Raw genomic sequence first — 21571 nt, forward strand, 5'->3', positions numbered from 1 at the left:
CCAGGTATAAGAAGGCAAGCTTCTCCTACCACTCCCACCTGGGACACCCAGAACAGGGAGTACAAGTGGGGGAAGAAGCAAGTGCCCCCAGCACTGCTACAGGCAATGAATGGGGCAAGTCTGGATGGGATCATGGCCCTGTGCCAGCTTGTAGCTGCAGGGAAGCGAAAGGGGAACAAGTGCAGCGACACCTTCCTAACAAGTGTAACGAGAAATGCTACATGCGCCCCTCCCTGTCCTCAAGGAGTCCTGGAGGCAAAGGGGCTGGCTAAGGCGCAGGGTGTGCTCCTTTCCCCCGAGCATCTCACAGCCTTCAAAGCCACCGTTCAGTCTTTACTGGGCAAAAATCACCCAAAGTGGCTGGCAACAACAACAAAAGCAGTCAAAATACCGACTTGAAGTAGACAAAGAGGATCACCATTACTGGTGATGGGTGGTGAACATGGCACAGGGTATGGACTGTGTGGTGCAACAGGGGGCATGCACAGAAAAACCAGGCTAGGCAGGGTCCTGGAACCATGCTTACAAAATAAATTGGGCTCTAGTATTAAAACATAAGGCTATAATGGAGGTTTTCTGGGAGCAGTTGTTGCGCATCAGTGGAAGTGCTTGGAGAGAGAGTTGGTGAGCAAAGGTGGATGGGGATAACGGGGGGCAGCTGAGATGAATTGTATGTATTCATAAGCTTGATGAAAGGAAAAATAAAGTGTCAAGGGGGCAATGGGATAGATCACTTGATGATGACCTGTTCTGTTCATTCCCTCTGGGGCACCTGGCACTGGCCACTGTCAGAAGACAGGATGCTGGGCTAGATGGACCTTTGGTCTGACCCAGTATGGCCGTGCTTATGTGGACTTAGAGGGAGGAGTTTTCAAAATTCCACTGGATTTAGGAAGGTGGTATCTGGCATAACTGAAACAGACATGGAGCAGGCAGTGGTTGCAGGGTGTTTTTATTACAGAGGTGGGCAAACTACGGCCCGCGGGCCACATCCGTCCCGCGGGACCATCCTGCCCGGCCCCTGAGCTCCCGGCCGGGGAGGCTAGCCCACGGCCCCTCCCCCGCTGTCTCTCCCTCCCCCGCAGAGTCACGCAGGCAGCGCTCTGGGCGGCGGAGCTGGGCGCTTCTGCCAAGCAGAGCGGCAGCGTGTCTGGCTCCGGCCGGCGTGGCAGCCAGACATGCTGTTTTGCATGCTCTGCTCGGCATGGTAAGTGGGCCGGGGGCTTGTATAAGGGGTGGTGGGCCCCGGGGGGCAGTCAGGGGAGAGGGAGCAGGGGGCAGTTGAATGGAGCAGAGGTTCAAGGGGGGGCAATCAGGGTACGGGGATCGGGGGGGGGTTGGATAGGCGTGGGGTCCCAGGGGGCCTGTCAGGGGCGGAGGTGTGGATGGGGTCGGGGCACTTAGGGGACTGGGAGCAAGGGGGTTGGATAGGGGGTGGGCTCCCAAAGGGCGGTTAGGGGCAGGAGTCCCGGGAGGGGGCAGTTAGAGGACAAGGAGCAGGGGGGGTTGGATGGGTCAGGAGTCCTGAGGGGGGCAGTCAGGGGGTGGGAAGTGGGAGGGTGCCAGGCTGTTTGTGGAGGCACAGCCTTCCCTACTCTCCCCTCCATCCAGTTTTGCAACCCCAATGTGGCCCTCGGGCCAAAAAGTTTGCCCACCCGTTTTATTAGGATACCGAAAAACAATCAAATGGTAAATGTAAGGGATACAACTACTAGACAGTCCAGCACTCCAGACGGACCATGCTGTTGTGCTGAGCTGAGATCAGAGACCAAGTCCTGACTCTCAGGCCAAGGTAGTGCCTTGAGCAACTTCTTGGTGGAAGAGACGGTTCTGCCACTCTCAAGGGTCTACTCTGCCCCTCCCCAACAAAGCACAGAGTAATATTAATATGTTCCTAATGGACTTGCATCTAGCATTACTTGCCTGGTGGAAGGGTCCTGTGGGGGGAGAAAAGAGGAATCTCAGAGGACCTCCCTCGTCTAGCATAGGAAAAGTTGCATGCATATTTGTTTGGCATCATGAGGCACTTCCTAGTAGAATGGGAGGGTCTGCATTTTGTTTGAATTGTGGTGCAGAAGTGGAGAACTGTGCCACAGGGATATGCCCCCGAATCCCATTCATAGGGGCATTCTGCATGCTCCCATGGATTCGGGTTTATTGAGGAGAAGAAGCAGGGCCGGTGAATCTCCTGCTGCATGGATCCACCTGTCATTGCTGTGAAGCCGGGAGACAGGAGCTGTGAGGGCTACAGTAGAAGCCTTCATGCTGTAGTAGAAACTTCAGGGGCTCTATTCTGCTGCTGCACAGTCTGGCTGGGACTGGATGAATCCTTCGCCTTCCCAGTGCTGCAGAAGCCCCCTGAATTGTACTCTGCCGCTCATGTTTGGTATCTGTATGTGAGTACAATTTAAACTTAAGGGCCTGATCCAAAACTCAGTGAAGTGAATGGAAAGATTTCCATTCACATCAGTGGGTTGTGGCTCAGACCCTAAGGCCCTAATTCAACAAAGCACTTATGCATGTGCTTTGGGGGGAGGGATAGCTCAGTGGTTTGAGCATTGGCCCACTAAACTTAGGGTTGTGAGTTCAATCCTTGAGGGGGCCATTTAGGGATCCGGGGGCAAAAACAAAACAAAGCAAACACAGTCAGGGACAATACTTGGTCCTGCTAGTGAAGGCAGGGGACTGAACTCAATGACCTTTCAAGGTCCCTTCCAGTTCTATGAGATAGATATATTTATTTTTATTTTTAAATGCTTTGCTGAAAAGGAATGAATTGCTGCATCTGGTCCTAAAACAGTAAAGTTATTAAATACTACAGTAGCAGTAGTATTGGCACACAGTACTGGACGGAGGAGATTTTAACATCCCAAGAATCCAGTATAAAGATATATGCTGCCCTCAATATTTCAATATGTCGGGTGTATAAATCCATGCTGCATCACAGCATGGGGGGAAACTTTGGTGCTCTGTCCACTGTTACATCAGACTGGTCTCTTTTTATGTGCATTGTCAACTCTGACAGCTTTTGACAGTTTGCAATTTAGTCTGTTTAAAAAAAAAACATTCAGGAAAATGACTATATAATGGAGTCTCTCAACGTAGTCTGTAAACCTCTGGGTCTGAACTAAAAAATCAGGTTTTAAAGCTCTGCTTCATTATCATGGTGCCTGCTAGCTGTAGTTAAGAGTCTGTTAACAGTCCCATTATAAATCCCTACTTCTAGGGGTTTATAATTCAGCAATAAAAATTTGCTGTGGGCCAAAACTCAGCATACAAGGTCTTTGCCCAGGAACAATATGATTACCCCCTCTCTCACCACCTTTAATTTAGACATATAAATATATACCAACACCGTCCATGCAGTAGATTTTTATAATCCCCTTTTGGTATTTAAAAATATTCAATGGGTGAGTTATTAATGTTTCAATACTGACTACTGTGTATGGCCAGTAACTTCATTAAAAGTAGCTGGATTACCGCAGCTCCATATGACACAGTCCTGTGACACTCAAGTTGTTTCACAGGTCTGCTGGAAGGGTCTAGAAGAGACCACTCTCTTTTAAGAAAGCATCTAAAAATGGATGCACAATAAATTGACTTTTTGCAGTTGAGTAAAAATGCATCTCCGAAATGGACTAAGGTCTGAATCTGGAAAGTTTGCGTGTCAAAGCCAGTGCAGATAGAAGCTGCGTGTGAGTGCAAAGTTAAGAGCGAGGTGGTATCCTCTGCACTGAACAATCCTTTACTCACAGTTGGATAGAGTAAAAATGGGTTGGGTATGAAGGGCGAATGGGCATGTCTGAGGAGACATGAGCTCACATGCAATCTTCAGCATGCAAATAATGGGTTAAACTCTTAGCATTCAATCCTGCACACAATGAAGACTGGTTTCAGAGTAGCAGTGGTGTTAGTCTGTATCCGCAAAAAGAACAGGAGTACTTGTGGCACCTTAGAGACTAACACATTTATTTCAGCATAAGCTTTCGTGGGCTAAAACACTGAAGACTGCAAACCATCCCAATGGGGAGGAAGTACCACACTTTAGGTAGAGTTGGTTGAAATTTTCCCAACAGAGCACTTTTCCATCTGAAAATGCTGATTCAATTAAATTGATACATTTGCTGTCGACTGGTGACATTTTGTACAGAATGCATTTTGACCTTATTATTACGAATAATATTGGGGAAAACACCCTTTATTTTATCAAAACAATGTTCAATTAACCCAAAACAAAATTTCCCCAAACTTTTAATTCAGTGGGAAATTCTGATTTTGGGATGGGGGGCATTTCCTTCTCTTTTGGAATGAAGGCAAATTTCAAAATTGCAGAATTTCCCACAAAACAAAATAGCCGGTTTCTGCACAGCTCTATTTTGTGGGGCTGCTCTCTGTAAATATGATGTTTGGCACTATGGATAGCTCTGTTTGCAGAATTAGGACCCAGGAGTCCTTTGCAACCAGTCTACTAAGCAGGAGTGACTTGACAACCAAACATTAGCAGCCTCACCAATACAAAATTGGGTTCCCTTTTGCTTTTTTATCCCTTTTTATCTTGCACTTCATTTAGACAAGCAGCACTCTACACAAGTGTTGTGCAAGCCCATCTTGTGTATTTATACACTAGACTATAAATGTGGGTTCAGTAGATCTGATTGATTATTAACTAAGCTATTGTAAATTGAAATGAGTCAGCACAGAGAAAAAATTGCAGTTAGCAAGGTCTCTTCCCAAAGGGACAAATCTTATTTTGAATTATTAATAAGCAAACATCAGTGGAAAAGGAAACAGAAAATGCCCCAGCTTGAGGCATCATTCTAGTTCTGTAATCCTGAACATGGAGCCCAGCTTCCCCAAATGCTTTCTGCTAGCTCTGTTTTCCAAACATCTGAGCATCTGTGCAGGACAGAGAGATGCTAGGCTGAAGTTAACCCCTTGCTTACCTTAAACAAGGAATTCCTCCTGCAGCTGTTTCATATAGACAACCAGTCAGATTCTCAGTTGGTATAAATCAGCATAGAGTCATTGAAGTCATGGAATGACACCAATTTACACCTTAATTTTTCATTTGCCATTATTTTTTATTAATCCTAACTACATACTTTGAACAATAATTCTCAATATATTATTTGCTATTGATATACATGTGGTTTCTCTTCAATGTCAGGACAAATTTGAAATTCTTCTTCTACCCGCTTAGCATGGCATATGTATTAAAGACACTCAACAGCTGGTTCTGGTGGGAGAGCTTGTGGATACCTGCCAATTGCACATGGGCAGATCTTGAAGACCACGATGGCATTGTCTTTCCAAAGCCATATCAATTATATGCCACGATACCATACGCTTTTGTGATGCTGATGGTCCGATTCGTGATAGAAAGGTAAGAAACTTGTATGTAATTTTACTTTGTTTCCTCCCCTCAGCTCCAAGGATATTAGCAAACTAAAATGTGTTTAGTTCTGTATGTGAATTCTTTCAGAAAGATGGGTTTGGCCAATGGTTACACTAGAAAGGTATAATACAGGTAACACAGCAGGTGATAAAGGTAGAATAAGTTTATAGGAATTTTGCCATTATGAAGGTCATGTGACTCTCCACCACCTGCAGTTTCACAGTTTGAATCCTGCAGCTCAGTTTACAAAAGTGGGAAGTGATTGCTCCTGAAGGTATGTTTAGACGCTGGAGTTTGAGAAGAGATCATCATTTCCTCCCCCGTAGATGAAACCAACCCATAAAATATTCTGATGCCCTTTACTTACCTCACACTGGTCCAGCTCCTCCTTCCTCTCCCTGAGTCTTCAGATCAGGTGTGTAGGATTGAGATATCCCATGTGCGCAAAATGTAGCAAATCTACACGTTCTGGAAGGGGTCACAAAGTTCTGCGTGAGCATTTCATGCAGTTCTAGTAAAGATGATTTTTTTTTTTAAATCTGGCACCGAACATAGAACTGTTGCTGCAGTTGTGATCTTACAGGACAGATTGTGGTTGGCCCCGTGAGGTTGAGGCATGATCATGTTAAGCTTTGCAGCCCCCCGGCCCCCTTTTTTTTTTTTACTTTATTCTTTTTGTTTAAAAAATGCTATTAGTATGTTTTTTATAACTATTTCAGGGAAGAATGGGGCTATTTGGACAAACTTACGACAAAACCAGATAAAATCACTTGGGTTCAGGATCAAAAATAATGTGGATTATATGTTTATAACAATTCAGAGTCTTACTCTCCTGAGCAAATGCTTGTCCAGTTGTGCCTTGCTTCATTGCCATTTTGAAACGGCTCATCTGCTCAATTAGCCATCCAGCTGGCCAGCAGTGTATCTGCTTTTGAACATGGAAGACGCTGACCGCTGTTCTGGGTAATAAGAACTCACTTTAAGCAGGACACCAGCAGGGGTGAGAGGGCTTATTCCAAAGAGACCTACCTAACTAGGTCAGCCATGCCAACAGCACATTCCGCAGCTGTGGGAGATGGAGCAGAAAACAGCTGTTTCTGCCTCCATTGCTGTGTGAGATGCTGTGCCATTTGTCCGTCAAACCAGACACCTCTCAGAGAACGTCAATTGGCTGATGGTGACCCTCCTAATAAGCAAGGTGCTTTATTGACTGGAAGGTGCTGAGACAGCCTTGGAAGGGAATAGATCCCCTACCTCCCCCTGACCTGGGTAAGCAGTACTCCCCAGTAGCTCGCCCTCCTCCTCAGACTTGTGTGATGAGAGCTCCCCTCTCTGTTTAGGCGGCCTTGACTATAGCATAACATCTCTCCACTAGCAGCCCAGCCTCTGAAAAATGTAGGGGTGAAAGAACCAAGAACTTTCCTTTGCAATGTACAGCATTTCAGGACCACGTTTAATTAAAAACCATCCATCGAGCGATTGTGCAAGCAGGATAATGCTGTTTTCTGCTGAACCAGGCTTCTGCTGTATGGATGCCATTGTTTTCTCTTAAGGCAGCTCTGCTGAAGATGCTCATGAATGTTCTACGTCTCCTCTGACAGATGAACCAGGTTTCAGATTTAATTCCTTAGCATCCTCGAGGGCTAGCTGAATGCCATTAACCATTCTGCATTTTGAGAGAGCTTTTCTGTTGTGTCTTTTTCAGATATATTGCCATACCTCTAGCAAAAGCTTTAGGTATAAAGAACGTAACGCGAGTGAAGCCGCAGCCAAATGCTGTTTTAGAGAATTATTTCCGAAAATGCACAAAACATCCATCCCAAGTAAGGATTCTAATTCTTTTAAGGTGCTTTGGGGATGGAAAATCCCAACTCTTAATGTTTCAATCAGCTATCCACAGTGACATCATGCATCCAAGGGATGGATTCCAGCTGATCGGCGCATGATGTAATTCACTTGGATTTGTTTTACTACCCTGCTGGCAGGGTATACAGCATCCAAAATATAAAATAAAAACATTAATAAAATGGTGTAATTTCTTGGCATGTTATTCTAGGTCAGATTGTTAATGTTCCTTCTGGTGAAGATCAATAATCCATCTCTAACTCCACTTGGAGAAAGCAGCAGTGGACAGCTGTCAGTTAAAAACAATATTATGCTATACTTTAAAGGAATAAAATTGAAACAATGGGCTGGAAGCAGTCTGATGGACTCTTCTGTGTTTAGTCATAGGCTGCATGCGGGATCAAAATACCTCTGATAACGTGTGGTCGGTTCGGAAACCAAAACAAGAGCAATTAAAATAAAACTCCAGCATTTTGAAAATGCAGAAAATGAATCAGTCTGTTCGTGGGAGGGACATACCGCAGCATGGACATTGTCTGAAAACACTCCCTTTCTTAACATGGCCAGTGGTATATACTTCCCATGCCTAAGAGAAAGGAGTAAGGACTAGAACCACAAACTGAACTGGAGCTGCAAGGTTCAGTTCCTGGCTCTACCACTGGCTTACTTTCTCTTTAGCCCGGTATGGCCAAAGAGGGGCCTGCTAATGGGATCAGACCTAAATTGCACAGGCAAACTCCTCTACCTTGGGCAAGTAGCTAGACTTCTCTTCTTTACTTCCCCATCTGTACAACAAAGGTGACAATTACCCATCGACCAGCATAGGAATGTCATGAGGATTAATCTTTGAAGATAAGTGCCAAGTTTTAATTATTTTATCTCCATGCAACAGATGAGGAAACTGAGGCAGAGAGAGAGCGTGTCATACAACAACTTTTGGCAGCTGGGATCTCCTGTGACTCCCAGACCTGTGACTTAACCACAAGATCATCCTCCCTCACTTTATACAATAAATAATATAATAACCAGTTGTCACTGGCTAAAGCCACTTTGTGGCTTCTAGAGTGTAAGTGAGTAACTTACATGGCACTGTACCAAATCCTCCCTGCTCAAATCTCTCATTCGTAGCAGTAAATGCTGCAGTGATGAAAAACAAATGTTAACTTCCTGAATCCTCTGAGGCGAACAGGAAGACAATTGTTCAACTTCTAGGCCTGTAAATTTCACATCTGCTTCATTTACATGCATGAGACCTAAGGAGCTTGCGTCATAAAACTGCACAATATGTCCATGGCGAGGGGCGAATCAGTGTCCTTTTTACAGAGAATAGCTGACAGATAACATGTCAATGATGAATGTTCAAGAATTAGATCCAAAAGCTATCAGGCAAACTGTAAATAGATCACATTAATGGTTTGTTTTTTAAAAAACTGACTGACCTGCCTATTTCGGGACGTTGTTGTTTAAAATACAAAGTCGGTGGAGCTGGTACCTGATGTAGATGTTACTTTTTGCCACTGACACACTTCTCTCCTTTTACAGTCTGAGATTCAAGGCCTGGCCAAAAAGTGTAACTGGACAGTTCGTTTGGTGGAAAAGTGGTTTAGGAGACGGCGAAATCTTGAGCTCCCAACGATGCTTCGGAAATTCCAGGAAGCTTGGTAGGAAGAGAAAACTACCTTTATTGTGGGCCTGCGTATTTCAAAAGGGGCTACTAATTTTGGGTGCCCAACTTGAGTTCCCCTTAAGTGGGCTCATTTACTGCAGCTGCATAGAGCTTTTTGGCCTCTAAGGTATGACAAGCAGAGCCCCTCTAATCATCCCCATTTTACAGATGGGGACACTGAGGCATAGGAAAGTGAAGGGACTTAACCAAGGCCCCACTGCAGGAAAATGGTAGAGCAGATAAAATCACCATGGTCCTTTTCATTTGCCTGGTGCCAGGGATTCCCAAGCCCATATTGTTTGGAATAGCCCAATTATTTTTGCTGTCTTGGCAGTTAATGAAAGAACCATCATAAGGATTAGCATTATAATGAGTGCTATGTAAAGTCCAAATCCTGCCTGCCATGTTCCACTAAATGGAGTGGGTTTCCAGGCAGGATTTGGGGAGACTTTTGAATCTTAAAACTAATGATATGGTAGAATATTGCATCTGTGTTACATTTCAGTAGAGAATTATTTATGTAAAAAAAAAAATCCCAATTCTGTAGGTCCTATGTTTCACAATGGATGGGATGAAAACGTATATGGTTGTGACGACACTAAATTCTGGACTCCTCTCACTCATCTTACCGATGTGCTATTTAATATGTATATGTATGTGTGTTCACATGCATTCAGTGCCATTTAATATCAGTTCACTTAATAGGTAATATTTTTATTATTGAATCTTTACTGAAATGTTTAGCAAATAGTATGTACCATAACACACAAAAAGAATAATTTTTAAAAAATGAAGTTCTTTCTCTTTCTTATCAGGTGGTTTTTTTTTTTTAAGTTTGCAAGCAAATGGATGTCCTCTGTTCATCTGTCTCCAGTTTGCTGTCAATGGAAGCTTGCAGAGAACAGGAACAAACTTTTGCTTGCAAAAAGTGTGGGCTGAAAGAGAAGGTCTTGTTAGTCCTTGTTCAAATGTGTATTTATGCTGCTATTGTGAAAGCCATTTTGGGGTTTAGGGGTCATATCAGGGAGCAGTAACAGTAGCCTGTGAATTAAGTGGCCAGTGACACAGAATGAATACTGGATACTCCTGGAGAACGGCTTCTGAACATAAACTGAAATATGGTCTCATCAATCAGACATTAATAAATCATGTTGAATGACAAAAATGTTCATCAACAACAAAACCTGTGTGCTCATAATTCCAAGATAGACCCAGCATTTAAGAGGGAGATTTTCAAAAGCAGCTAAGGGCTTGTCTACACTTTGACTGCTTTAACTCTGCTAGCATAATTAAACTCCTAGTGTGGATGCACATATACTAGTATAAAGTGCTCATAGCAGTATAGTTTATACTGGCTTGGGGGAACCAAAATAATCTATGCCTCTATTAGGCAGATTTATGGCTATATAACTGCATCCAAATCAGGGCTTTTACTGGCATAACTATTTTGTCAAAATGAATAATTATGCTGGCAAAACTTTACTAGTATAGATGAGCCTAAGTGATAGAGGAGTATAAATCCCATTGTCTTTCATTAGAACCCGTGAGTGAGCTTTGCTTTGGGTCCTGGGATTTGTTCACATTACAAATTCACAACGAAACACAGTTTCTGAAATATTTAGCAAATAGTATGGACCGTAACACACAAAAAGTCCTGCAAAGACTTACACATGAGCTGTCCCTCTGAAGTCAGTGGGACTGCTCACATGCATAAACACATACATAGACTCTAACCCTGCAACGATTTAAGAGCTAAATCCTGCAAGGTGCTGAACACTCGGGCCCTGATTCAGGAAAGCATTTAAGCACATGCTTAACTTTAAACACAGGAATAGGCCCATTGAAGTCAACAGAACTAGTCACATACTTAAAGTTAAGCACTTGCTTCACAGGATTAGATATCTGCACCTTGCATGATCAGGCCTGCAGTGGGCTGAAAACTGGGGGAGGGGGAAAATCTGCATGAACCCCTACAAACTGCATATGCTGGCTAACACGTTGATCCGCTCATTGGCTCCACCTGTGATGCTGGCTTTGAGCCAGGGCAGTGCAAGACAAGGTGGGGCTGCCTTTGTTCATATATGCTCTCCTAGCATATATTACAGCTCTCTCATCTTGTCTCAGGTGCTAATTTACATGACTTACGTGAGTTAGCAGAAGCCTATAGTCATCGTCTCTGTATCTGTCTATGGATTGGTTTTAGTGTAGGCAGCTTCCTTGTCAGGGTTCTATCTTGTCTTGTCTTCTTCAGCATGTCAAATCTGCTTGGTCATTCTGCAACTCTGTTTCTTAACAGTATTATGAAACACTGTTAATTAAGAAAATGTTTTCACCAGATTTTGTGTCTCGTGTCTGTCTCTACTCCCACTCTTGACACCTGAAATCAAGCAACATTTTCATGTTGGCTGGAGCCACTCCTTGGCCAGCAAGAGTTGCTTTGGGATAAGTTGGGGGTTGAGTGAGACCAATCCCTGAAGAAAAGGAAATAAGCGTAATGTATTGCATTTCCATCATCTTAAAAAATAGGCCTGGAATGCCCCTGCCCAATCCTTCGCCCTTCCCAAATTCAAGACCATTACCTCCTACTCAGACTCTTTAGCTATTACACCAGTGCTGGGCTGGCTGGAATTTACAACATCTCTACTAGATTTGTAAGGAACAATATGGTTTCAGTTCACTTGTAAGCTTTGTTTGGAGATTTCAGTTCATGTTTTGCCCGGTTTGGATAAAAGCCAAGTACCACATGACTGCCACCCAAAACCAAAAATCGGGCTCAGCGAAATGCTAGCTAACCTGGCCCAAGGGTCAACCAAAATCAGGCAGTGAGACATCAATTTGCTCAGTTTGCTACAGCTCTGCTGTTTTCTACCTTTTCGGTTAAGAGACCAATAGAAGTTAGTTTGATTGCGAACTAAAACAAGTTGGTAAGTGGTGCCCTCAAGGCCCCATAGATTTTAGTAGTAGTTAATGGCGCTCACCACCTTGCAGAAGGTGGTTCTTAGGAGAAATAGAATTGTGAAAGTGTAATAGTGCAGGCCACCCCAGAAATGGTGCCACAGCTGACCTCTACCTTGATTTCCCCTCACCTGGGGTATAAAGAAGTCTAATCAGACCTTCAGGTACTAAAGACTTCGCCCTTTGGAGGGTCTCATTTATTAACAGAAAAAGCCAGCACAAAGTATAAGTAAAACCTTCATCCCCAGTGTTTTAGCTGGGAGACAGAGTCAGTCTTATTTTTTGTCCCACCTGAGTCCATTGCTTGCCTCTATCCAGGTCCTTTACCAGCAGGGTTCTCTTGACTCGAGTTCCTTTCCTGGAGTTGGATCTCTTGCCACTACCTCAGAAGAATCTTTCCCCAGAGCGAGAGGTCTTCTCAGGAACAGCCTGTGGTTCCTGACAGGTTGGCCTTCTGTTGTATCCACCACCCGAGGTATTAACAAACTTTAACAGAACTTTATTTACAGCAGAAGTCTCTTTTCCAAGCTGTAGCTGCACACCCTGTAACTCTCCCAGCCTCCTCAACTCCTCCCCCCTCCTTCCTGTTTCCTGTCCTTTCAGACTCCCAACAGCCAGTGCTCCCAGTTCTAATAATACAAGCAGCATCTAAACACCACATTCCCTCATCTCTTAAGAAACTTCCAAATTAAAATAAACATTGTTGTTCTAACCCCAGGAACAAATATGAAACAAGACACTACACGGTTGGCAGGAATATTACACTGAAAACATTGTAGATACTACATAACATACAGTCTTTAGTCCAGGCAGGTAGTTGTCTGAGTCTGACAGGCCGTCTCTCAAGTTCAATGTCTTGTTGTGTTGGTTCTACAGTGAAGTCATCCAATGCAGACTGGGTGTTGGCATAATCTCCTCTTGGTGCATAGGCAAGTGCAAGATAAGAAGCATTCCATACCCGCCCATCAGAAAGTCAATAGGTGTAAGGTCCCTTCTTCTCTATGATTTTAAGAGGAGCTGTGAATTTATGGTCCCCTTTGCATCAGATTCCAGGTTTTCATATTCTAACAAAGGAACCACACTCAAACTTTGGTTCCTTAGCACCCCGCCATTTGTCTGTGAAAGCCTTAGACTTTCTGTTCAACTGTCTTTCTCTCAGCATTACTTAGTGTCCTTGAAGCAAATGCAACAGTCCTCTCTGTGTTGTCCTCATGAAGTTGTGTGAGGACAGCCCCAAGTCCATAATCAGAAACATCAGTAGTTACAATTGTGGGCAATGCGGGACTTAATAATGCAAGTACTGGACTATGTACAATCAAGTCTTTCACCCTTTCGAAACTAACTTGTGCATCCGTTGTCCACACTAAGGTTGAACTTCTCCGTAGTAATTCTCGTAACGGTTCAATGACAGAAGCATAATTGGGAATGAATTTTGCATACCAGGAGGTAAGACCCAAGAAGGAACATAAGGTTTGCAAATCTGTTGGAGGAGGAGCATTTGAAATTGCCAGGATATGATCTGTATCAGGTTTTAGTCCAGCCTGTGAAATTGTATGCCCCTGAAAGGAGAGTTCAGTTTGTCTAAATTTGCATTTGGACCTATTGAGCTTGAGGCCTGCTTTGCTGATGCAGTTTAGTACAGACTGCAGGTTATTGTCATGCTCCTCAGTAGTATTTCCAAACACAATAATATCATCCAAATAGCACTGAACTCCATGTTGATTCTTCAGAATCAATTACATCATTTTTTGGAAGGCACTTTGGGCTGATGCGAGACCGTATGGAACATGTTTAAAACGAAATAGTCCCTGATGTGTAATAAATGCTGTGAGGTCTCTGCTATCTTCATGCAACATAACCTGGTGGTATGTGCTCTGCAAATCAAGAGTAGAAAACATCTTTGCTCCACGGAGTTCTGCAAATACTTCTTCTATGTGAGGAAGAGGATGGCTGTCAATCACAATAGCTTTATTTGGCTCCCTTAAGTCCACACAAAGGCGAATGTCTCCACCCTTCTTCTGCATCACTACTATAGGGGAAACCCATTCCGAGGAGTTAATCTCTTCAATAATGTCCTTTTGAACAAGTTTTCTAAGTTCCTCTGAAACAGCTTCCCTGACTGAAAATGATAAGCTCCGTAATTTCTGTCGTACAGGATCACATTATTCCGCATTTTAACTTTATGCAGAAACCCATAAGCACAGCCAAGTTTTTCCGCAACCTGGAGTTGGGTCCCAGCTGAAACTGGTGTGTGTACCGCAAGAGTGCTTTGCTCAGGAAGATCAATTCGTCCATTAACTACCCTGAGATTTAAAGCAGCTAATAAATCTCTGCCAAGGATAGCAGTGCCTTTGTGGACAATGCAACAGAGAGTCCTGTGGCACCTTTAAGACTAACAGATGTATTGGAGCATAAGCTTTCGTGGGTGAATGCGTCATCCGACGATGTGGGCATTCACCCACGAAAGCTCATGCTCCAATACATCTGTTTGTCTTAAAGGTGCCACAGGACCCTCTGTTGCTTTTTACAGATCCAGACTAACACGGCTACCCCTCTGATACTTGATTTGTGGACAATGTAGAACTCCGCAGTTACACAGCGATCACCAAAAGTAACTATTGCTGGCAGGCAGCCATGTACTGGAATACGGTTTTTCAAATCGCATACCAAGTGAAGTTTGGGTTCAGTAAGAGGCACATCTTTAAAGTAACGCAAATAGATGGAATCAGGTTGTATAGATCCTGCTGAGCCAGTGTCCAACATTAGCTGAACAGAGTGTGATTTGCCTGAGGGTATGGCAGAAACATTCACAGTGCACTTTATCTGTTCTGGAATATGTGCAGTAGTGATTTTGTCTACACTCAGCACAGTAACGTCTGGTATTGTAACTGCATGCACCTGTTGATTGAACTGGCGACTGCGACATACTTTAGCAAAATGCCCAATCTTTTTGCAATGGTTGCACTGAGCTGCTTTTGCTGGACATCCTGTGTAGCTTGCAAGATGTTGTGGGGCTCCACAGCGAAAGCATGCTTGTACTGTATTTTGCATTCGCTGGTTCGGCGGCTTTTCATTAGTTTTCCTTTTGCAGTTGTTTGTCTGCAGCGATAGTGAACTTTTCTGCAAAGGAGTCACAGTCTGGATTGGGCCTCCTGTATCTTTGCTCATTATTTTGGCTTCAGCTGTAGCTGACTCAATCTGAGTAGCAATGGGTATTGCTTTTTCTAGTGTAAGTTGTGGTTCTAGAAGTAGGCGTTCTCTTACATGAAGCATGGTTGTTTTCTCAGTGAGCTGGTCCCTAATCATCTCATCTGCCATATTCCCAAAGTCACATGTTGCAATCAGACTTCTCAAGGAAGCCATATACTGCATTATAGTCTCCCCTGGTTTCTGCTCACGCTGGCGAAATCTGTAGCGATTAGCTACTACATTCACTTTTGGCACAAAAATTATTTAATGCAGTGAGTGCAGTCTCATATTTATCATCTGCAAGGGGAAAAGTGTATATTTTACACTGCCCCTGTGCTCCAAGGCAGTGGATTAGCAGAGCACGCTTTCTTACTTCAGAAATCTCTGTAGCGCTGATTGCAAGCAGATAAGTCTCAAACATATGGATCCAGGCAGTAAAAGCAATTGGAGGCTCACCTGGGCTTTGCAGAAAGGGTGCGAGTGGGTTCAGAGGCAGAAGATCCAGCCTCGTCGCCAAAATGTTGTATCCACCACGTAAGGTATTAACAAACTTTAACAGAACTTTATTTACAGCGGAAGTCTCTTTTCCAAGCTGTCGCTGCACACCCTGGAACTCTCCCAGCCTCCTCAACTCCTCCCCCATCCTTCCTGTTTCCTGTCCTTTCAGACTCCCAACAGCCAGTGCTCCCAGTTCTAATAATAAAAGCAGCATCTAAACACCACACCTTCCAGTCACTGTTTCGAGATCCCTTTACTGGGACCAGGTAGGGTTACCATATTTAGTGCCTCCGAAAGGAGGACACTTTAAAGGGGCCCCAACCCCGCCCCCAGCCCCGCCCCAACCCCGCCCCCTCCCCAAAGTCTCCGCCCCCTCCCCTGCTTCCCGCGAACATTTGAGTCGCGGGAAGCCTGAAGCAGGTAAGGGGTGTGTGGGGGGAGGAGGCGCGGCCCACCCCCGGCACCGCAGGTCCCCAGCCCGTCCCCCGAGCCCCCGGCCCGGCACCGCCTGCCGAGTCCCCGACCCGGCACCCGAGTCCCCGGCCAGGCCCCCCGAGTCCCCGGCACGGCACGGCACCGGGCCCCCCCGAGCACCGCCGGCACCCGGCCCGGCACCCGAGCCGGCACCGGGCCCCTCCGAGCACCGCCGGCACCCGGCACCCGAGCCGCCAGCCGAGCCCCCCGGCCTGGCCCGGCACCGGGCCTGGCCCGGCACCGGGCCCCCCCGAGCACCGCCGGCCGAGCCCCCGGCCCGGCCCAGCACCCGGCCCCCCCGAGCACCGCCGGCACCCGGCCCGGCACCCGGCACCCGAGCCGCCGGCCGAGCCCCCCGGCCCGGCCCGGCACCGGGCCCCCCCGAGCACCGCCGGCACCCGAGCCGCCGGCCGAGCTCCCCGGCCCCGGGCCCCCCCGAGCACCGCCGGCCAGGCCCCCCGAGCCCCCGGCCCGGCACCGGCCCCCCCCCCGAGCACCGCCGGCGGAGCCCCCGGCACCCGAGCCGCCGACCGCATGTCCGATTTTCCCGGACATGTCCAGCTTTTTGGGATTTCCCCCCGGACGGGGATTTGGAGCCCAAAAAGCCGGACATGTCCGGGAAAATCCAGACGTATGGTAACCCTAGGACCAGGCCTTCCTGGTGGCCTGCTAACTGTAGCTCTCCCTTAGGGATCTTCTCTCTCTAGGAGCATACCTTGTAGGTCCTTTCCCCAGTGAGTTCCCCTGACCAGCTTCCTGTCCCTGGGAACAAACATTTCCTCTGTGGGAGACTTCTCTCTAGGAGCACCTTCTCCATGAGAGTACCTACCATCCCTAACCCGAAATAACCTTTTTTACTAGGTCCAGATGTTCGTTTACTAGCTAATATTTAATTAGCTACCTGGGGCAGTCAGTTACCCCTTAGTTGGGTCTTCAGAAGGCAGCTCCAAGAAGACTGGGCCCTGATCCCCCTTAAAGGGACCAGTCGCCCCATGACAGGAAAAAGTTCTTATTCAAATGTGACTATCTGGCAGTAGGAGAGAGAGACTATGCAATGGTAAGTGTCGGGCAAATTTAACATAAGATGGTGCTACCAGCCTCGCCTATAACGTACATACCGGTAAATCAAATTGCCATTTGCTATGGATGTTCATTGTCTTTCACACTGGAAAAATATTGATACATTCTGTAAAGGCCATCAGAAGAGAGGGGTTACTTTAGACAATCATAACAGAGAAATGTGCACATTCCTTAGCCCTATTGTGGTTATGTAAATCCCTACACCTGGTTGTTAATAACGATTAGCCAATCCAAAAGAGAAATATTTGCATAATGGCGATTGAGAGATAATCATATGGTGACTGGTAGACACAACCAGGGAGAGTTCAGGGAGAGGATAAAGCTGTATATTTTATGTCTCGGTAATTGTTCAGTCTCCAGCCACAATTCCATTTCTGCATAATGTCTATGCAGGAGCAATCAATGTTCTGATTTTCCTTTTTTTGTTTTTGTTTTGCAGCTGGCGATTTTCATTTTATCTCACATCATCCATTGCTGGATTTATATTTCTATATGATGTAAGTTAATTTGGAAGAGATTTTCAATTCTTATCACAGTTGTAACAAAATAAGGGCGTATTCCCAAGGCCTTTGCCGTCAGTGGATGATTTCCCATTGACTTCAATGGGCTTTGGATTCAGACCATAATGCTGTTTTATAAAGTATTATAATCTAAATTACAGCCTAGTCTTTTCACCCAGATTTTATTTACATTTAAACGTACTATTATTCTTTCTCAATAAAATGTAATTTTACATCTAACCAGCATTTTAAGGAAGAATTGCAAAAATTATTATTGTCAGGCAGTGTTGCGTTATTTAATAGACGTGTGGGTGATGGTTTTACAATGTATCTCGTGGATTTCATGTAACGTGGTCATATTTTCAAAATCAAAAACCAGGAGAGTTTTGTTGTAACATTTTTTTAGAGTCACATTCAGACAAAAACCAAAAGGCCACTTTTTTTTTTTTTTTTAATGTTCACCGTGGTTGCTATTGTCAATACTCAACATCAATATGTGTGTTCTTGTTGGAGCAGAGGATTTTTCCCTGTAAGCTAATGTTCTGAATGAGTTTCTCAGGACACACTGCACAGATGTCATTAACATTCATTTTGAGCGAAAGAACTGCTTTGATGGGTTAGGTGCCCATTTGGCTTTTTTCTTCACTCCAAGCACTGTTCATCTTGCTGAATGCTTGTTCCGCTGGAAAGACTGTGCCTGATAAAGACAGTACAAATTCTAATCGCTGTAGCAATGTATCTTGAACAAACTGTACTTATAAAAGAAATCCAATGTCTTGAATGATAAAATGATCAAATGAAACATTTCAGGTGCCCCAAAAATCTCCCGAGACATTTGGGACATCATCTGAAGAACTGGGACTGGCACGTGATTGCTTTAGAGTACAGTTGATAGAGAAAATGTAGTATGAGAATATAACTGGTAATCCTGCTTCAGCCTAGAGTTACTTTTTAAATATTTCTGAGCTAAGATTGACAAACTGCTCATTCTTTGCATGGTTCTGTCTTTCCCCAGAAACCTTGGTTTTATGATATATGGCAAGTGTGGGTTGGCTATCCATTTCAGGTGAGCTCTTCAGAACTGTTGCATTGATCAACATGGTATTTTTGTTGTTTTCCCCAGTGGAGGAAATGGCCCTTTCACAGTTTAGATAGATGCATAGACTTTTAATATAAATAAACTACTTCAGTTTCAGTTATCAGATGTGTGAATATGTTACAATTTTAATTTGTAAATAATAATGATGGACTTGATTTATTTTCACTGGTTTGCAAGTAAATGCAGGTGCACTCTGCATCCGAAGAAGTGGGCTGTAGCCCATGAAAGCTTATGCTCAAATAAATTTGTTAGTCTCTAAGGTGCCACAAGTCCTCCTGTTCTTTTTGCGGATACAGACTAACACGGGTGCTACTCTGAAATCTGCATATAGAGCACGTTGCTGACAGAGAAGGCATACTAGAATCTGGAAGCGGAGCAGCTGAAGTAACTGGGAGTTTTGCCTGAATAAAGGCTGAAAGAGTTGGCCCTCAGAATGTTTTGCTCCTTAATAAAGCTCAGAACATTATTCCAGTTTTCAAACTCAGATTAAGTAGAAGAGCAAAAGCCGTGTAAATAAGTCCATGGTATTTTGTACTCTCTGTTGCAATGCGTTGAAATGACTAGAGAAAAAATTGATATTTTCTTCCTTACAGCCCTTGCTATCATCCCAATATTGGTACTACATGGTCGAGATTAGTTTTTATTGGTCTCTGCTGTTTACCCTTGGTACTGACATCAAAAGGAAGGCAAGTATTTACAGTTATTTGCAAGCAAAGTCTTTGATTCTCTTATGAATGATACTCTTCTGTTAAGAAAACACTGTGGCAGGTGCTGAAATAATCAGAGCTTGAACCTTCAAGTCAGTAGCTATTTGCTGAATATGATATGGCCAGGATGTCCCCAGCCATCCCTTTCCCCTATAACGAGTGGTGGGGGAAGGGGTGAGTGATATCTCACCCCAAAATAATTGGTCTGTGTAACCAGGAGTAAACCTCACCTCTGTAATATTCTCTGTGTCTGGGTAGGAGGCAGGGAGAAGGGGCCAGGAGTATCTCTCTCACCCCTGTAATAATTGTATGTGTACTAAGAGGTATTCCTCGCCCCTGCAATAAACCAACATCACGGTTATACCAAATCCAACAAATGGAGTGGGGGGTGGCGGGGGGGGGACTAAAAGCTTGGTCCTTCCACTCCCAAACCACAGGCTTCTACCACCTAAGCTGAAGAAGAATTCCCATACCTGGTAACAGTAGCAGGTCATCTAGCCTCTCCATGGGGTCAGCCACTAGAGCAGGGTTTCTCAACCCATGAGTCGGGACCCAAAATTGGGTTGCCAGAATGTTTCAGAGTCACACAGCAGCTCCTGTACCACGGAGCTGGCTGGGCTCGCCTCCCTGCTCCAGACATTGCAGCCTCTGGGGTCCCAAATACCAATCAGGTTTAGCCCAGCCATCATGAGGATGGGAGTCCAGGTAGGCCAAATTTGAATGATTGGCATTGTAACCCCATGAGCCAGGTCATAACTCCACTCACACAAATTTGCTCCAGTCAGGACAGCAGGGCCAAACCTGAGCGATGCTGCAACTCCAGAGGTTGCGATGTCCAGATTGGAGAGCCAAGTCCAGCCAGTACAGGAGCTGCAGGAGATGCCACTGTGGGGTGAGCGCCAGGCAGGACCCAACCCCTCCAGTGGTTAGGATCTGTCCGAAACCACTTCAGGGCCTCCACCCCAGGCTATCAACATTTACAAATGGGTCCTAAGCCCAAAAAGGTTGAGAACCGCTGACGAGAGGACAGCATCACTCTAGAACTTGTACACACAAAGCCAGTACGTTGCTCGCTCTCTCTGCTTCCGTTACAACCTCTCGTTTGGGTGCCTGCTGTGCTGCTTCCATTGGTAAATGTCTGTTTTGGAAAGCAATGGTGTTTGCTTTAAGTTTTGTTTTTTATTTTATTCGTAGGACTTTATGGCCCACGTCGTTCACCATTTGGCAGCCATTGTTTTGATGGCCTGTTCTTGGTGTGGCAATTACGTTCGTATTGGGACCTTAGTGATGATTGTACATGATACTGCAGACTTCTGGCTTGAGGTAAACCTCACAGTTAATTTTTATTGCTCAGGTTTTGTTCAGTGGCAGGTTTTTCCCCCTTTTTTCCTCCTTCCGTCCCCATTACGAAATGTTTTTATAGATTTGTAAGGCCAAGGGGACCATTAGATTACCTAGTCTGACCTCTTGTCATTGAAGAACTTTGGGCAGTTGAAAACAGACAGGAAGAGAAGTCCTGTAGTGTGAAATTGGGGCTAGAATTTCAGCTGTGCACCTGGATTGTTCTTCTTTTGCACTTAAAATGAGACAAAATAGGCCAACCTGTGGGCGGTTTGTAGCGATAGGCAAATCTTAAGAGGTTTGGTCTGGATGAGCATCTGAGACTCGCTTCACTTCTTAGGCATTTACCTCTGTGGCCTGACCCTTAACGCTCTCTGAGTGTGGCACTCCTGTTGTGTTCCACGAGATGAAACTTGCCCCTTTGCAGCGGGGCCAGCACAAAGTGGTGCTTACGTCAGTGGAGTATGGCCCATGAACCTTTGTCCACACTTGGAAACAGCCCTGAATCAGTAATTTGGGGCCAGTAATTGGGGTAGCGGCACTGGTGGTGACCCTCTAAGCGTAGACAAGGGTGTGCTGTGACTTTACGAAAGAGACAATTCTCAGTTAACTCAATCAGTGAAAACCTCATTGTGACAGACGCAGGCTTGGCCAATACACTGGGGATTGAACCAGGGACTTCCAGAGCTAAAAGCATGAGCTTCTAGAGTTTGAATTAAAGAGCCAAGCTGGAACAGACTCATATCCTCTGTAGATCAGGCACTGAAGGAGACACATCAACATGCCCTTATCTACGTGTAAGGGGTCAGCTCTGGTGCAGCT

At 45.1% G+C, this 21571-nt stretch overlaps 1 protein-coding gene across 9 annotated transcripts in view; it reads left to right on the forward strand.

Annotated features, from left to right (window-relative positions):
• CERS3 (ceramide synthase 3) overlaps positions 1-21571 on the forward strand; it is a 70037-nt gene that overhangs the window by 21532 nt on the left and 26934 nt on the right. For 6 of the 9 annotated variants that reach the window (XM_065558123.1, XM_065558118.1, XM_065558120.1 and 3 more), the window contains exons 2-8: positions 5168-5383; positions 7101-7218; positions 8783-8901; positions 17542-17599; positions 18618-18668; positions 19295-19387; positions 20603-20731. In XM_065558123.1, the coding sequence (XP_065414195.1) occupies positions 5202-5383; positions 7101-7218; positions 8783-8901; positions 17542-17599; positions 18618-18668; positions 19295-19387; positions 20603-20731 (750 nt within the window). In that variant the 5' untranslated portion in view covers positions 5168-5201. The remainder of the gene's footprint in view (positions 1-5167; positions 5384-7100; positions 7219-8782; positions 8902-17541; positions 17600-18617; positions 18669-19294; positions 19388-20602; positions 20732-21571) is intronic. The other 3 variants (XM_065558125.1, XM_065558126.1, XM_065558124.1) reach the window with 2 other exon arrangements.

The sequence above is a fragment of the Chrysemys picta genome, chromosome 10 (genome assembly GCF_011386835.1).
Source record: "Chrysemys picta bellii isolate R12L10 chromosome 10, ASM1138683v2, whole genome shotgun sequence".
NCBI classification, from domain to species: domain Eukaryota; kingdom Metazoa; phylum Chordata; order Testudines; family Emydidae; genus Chrysemys; species Chrysemys picta.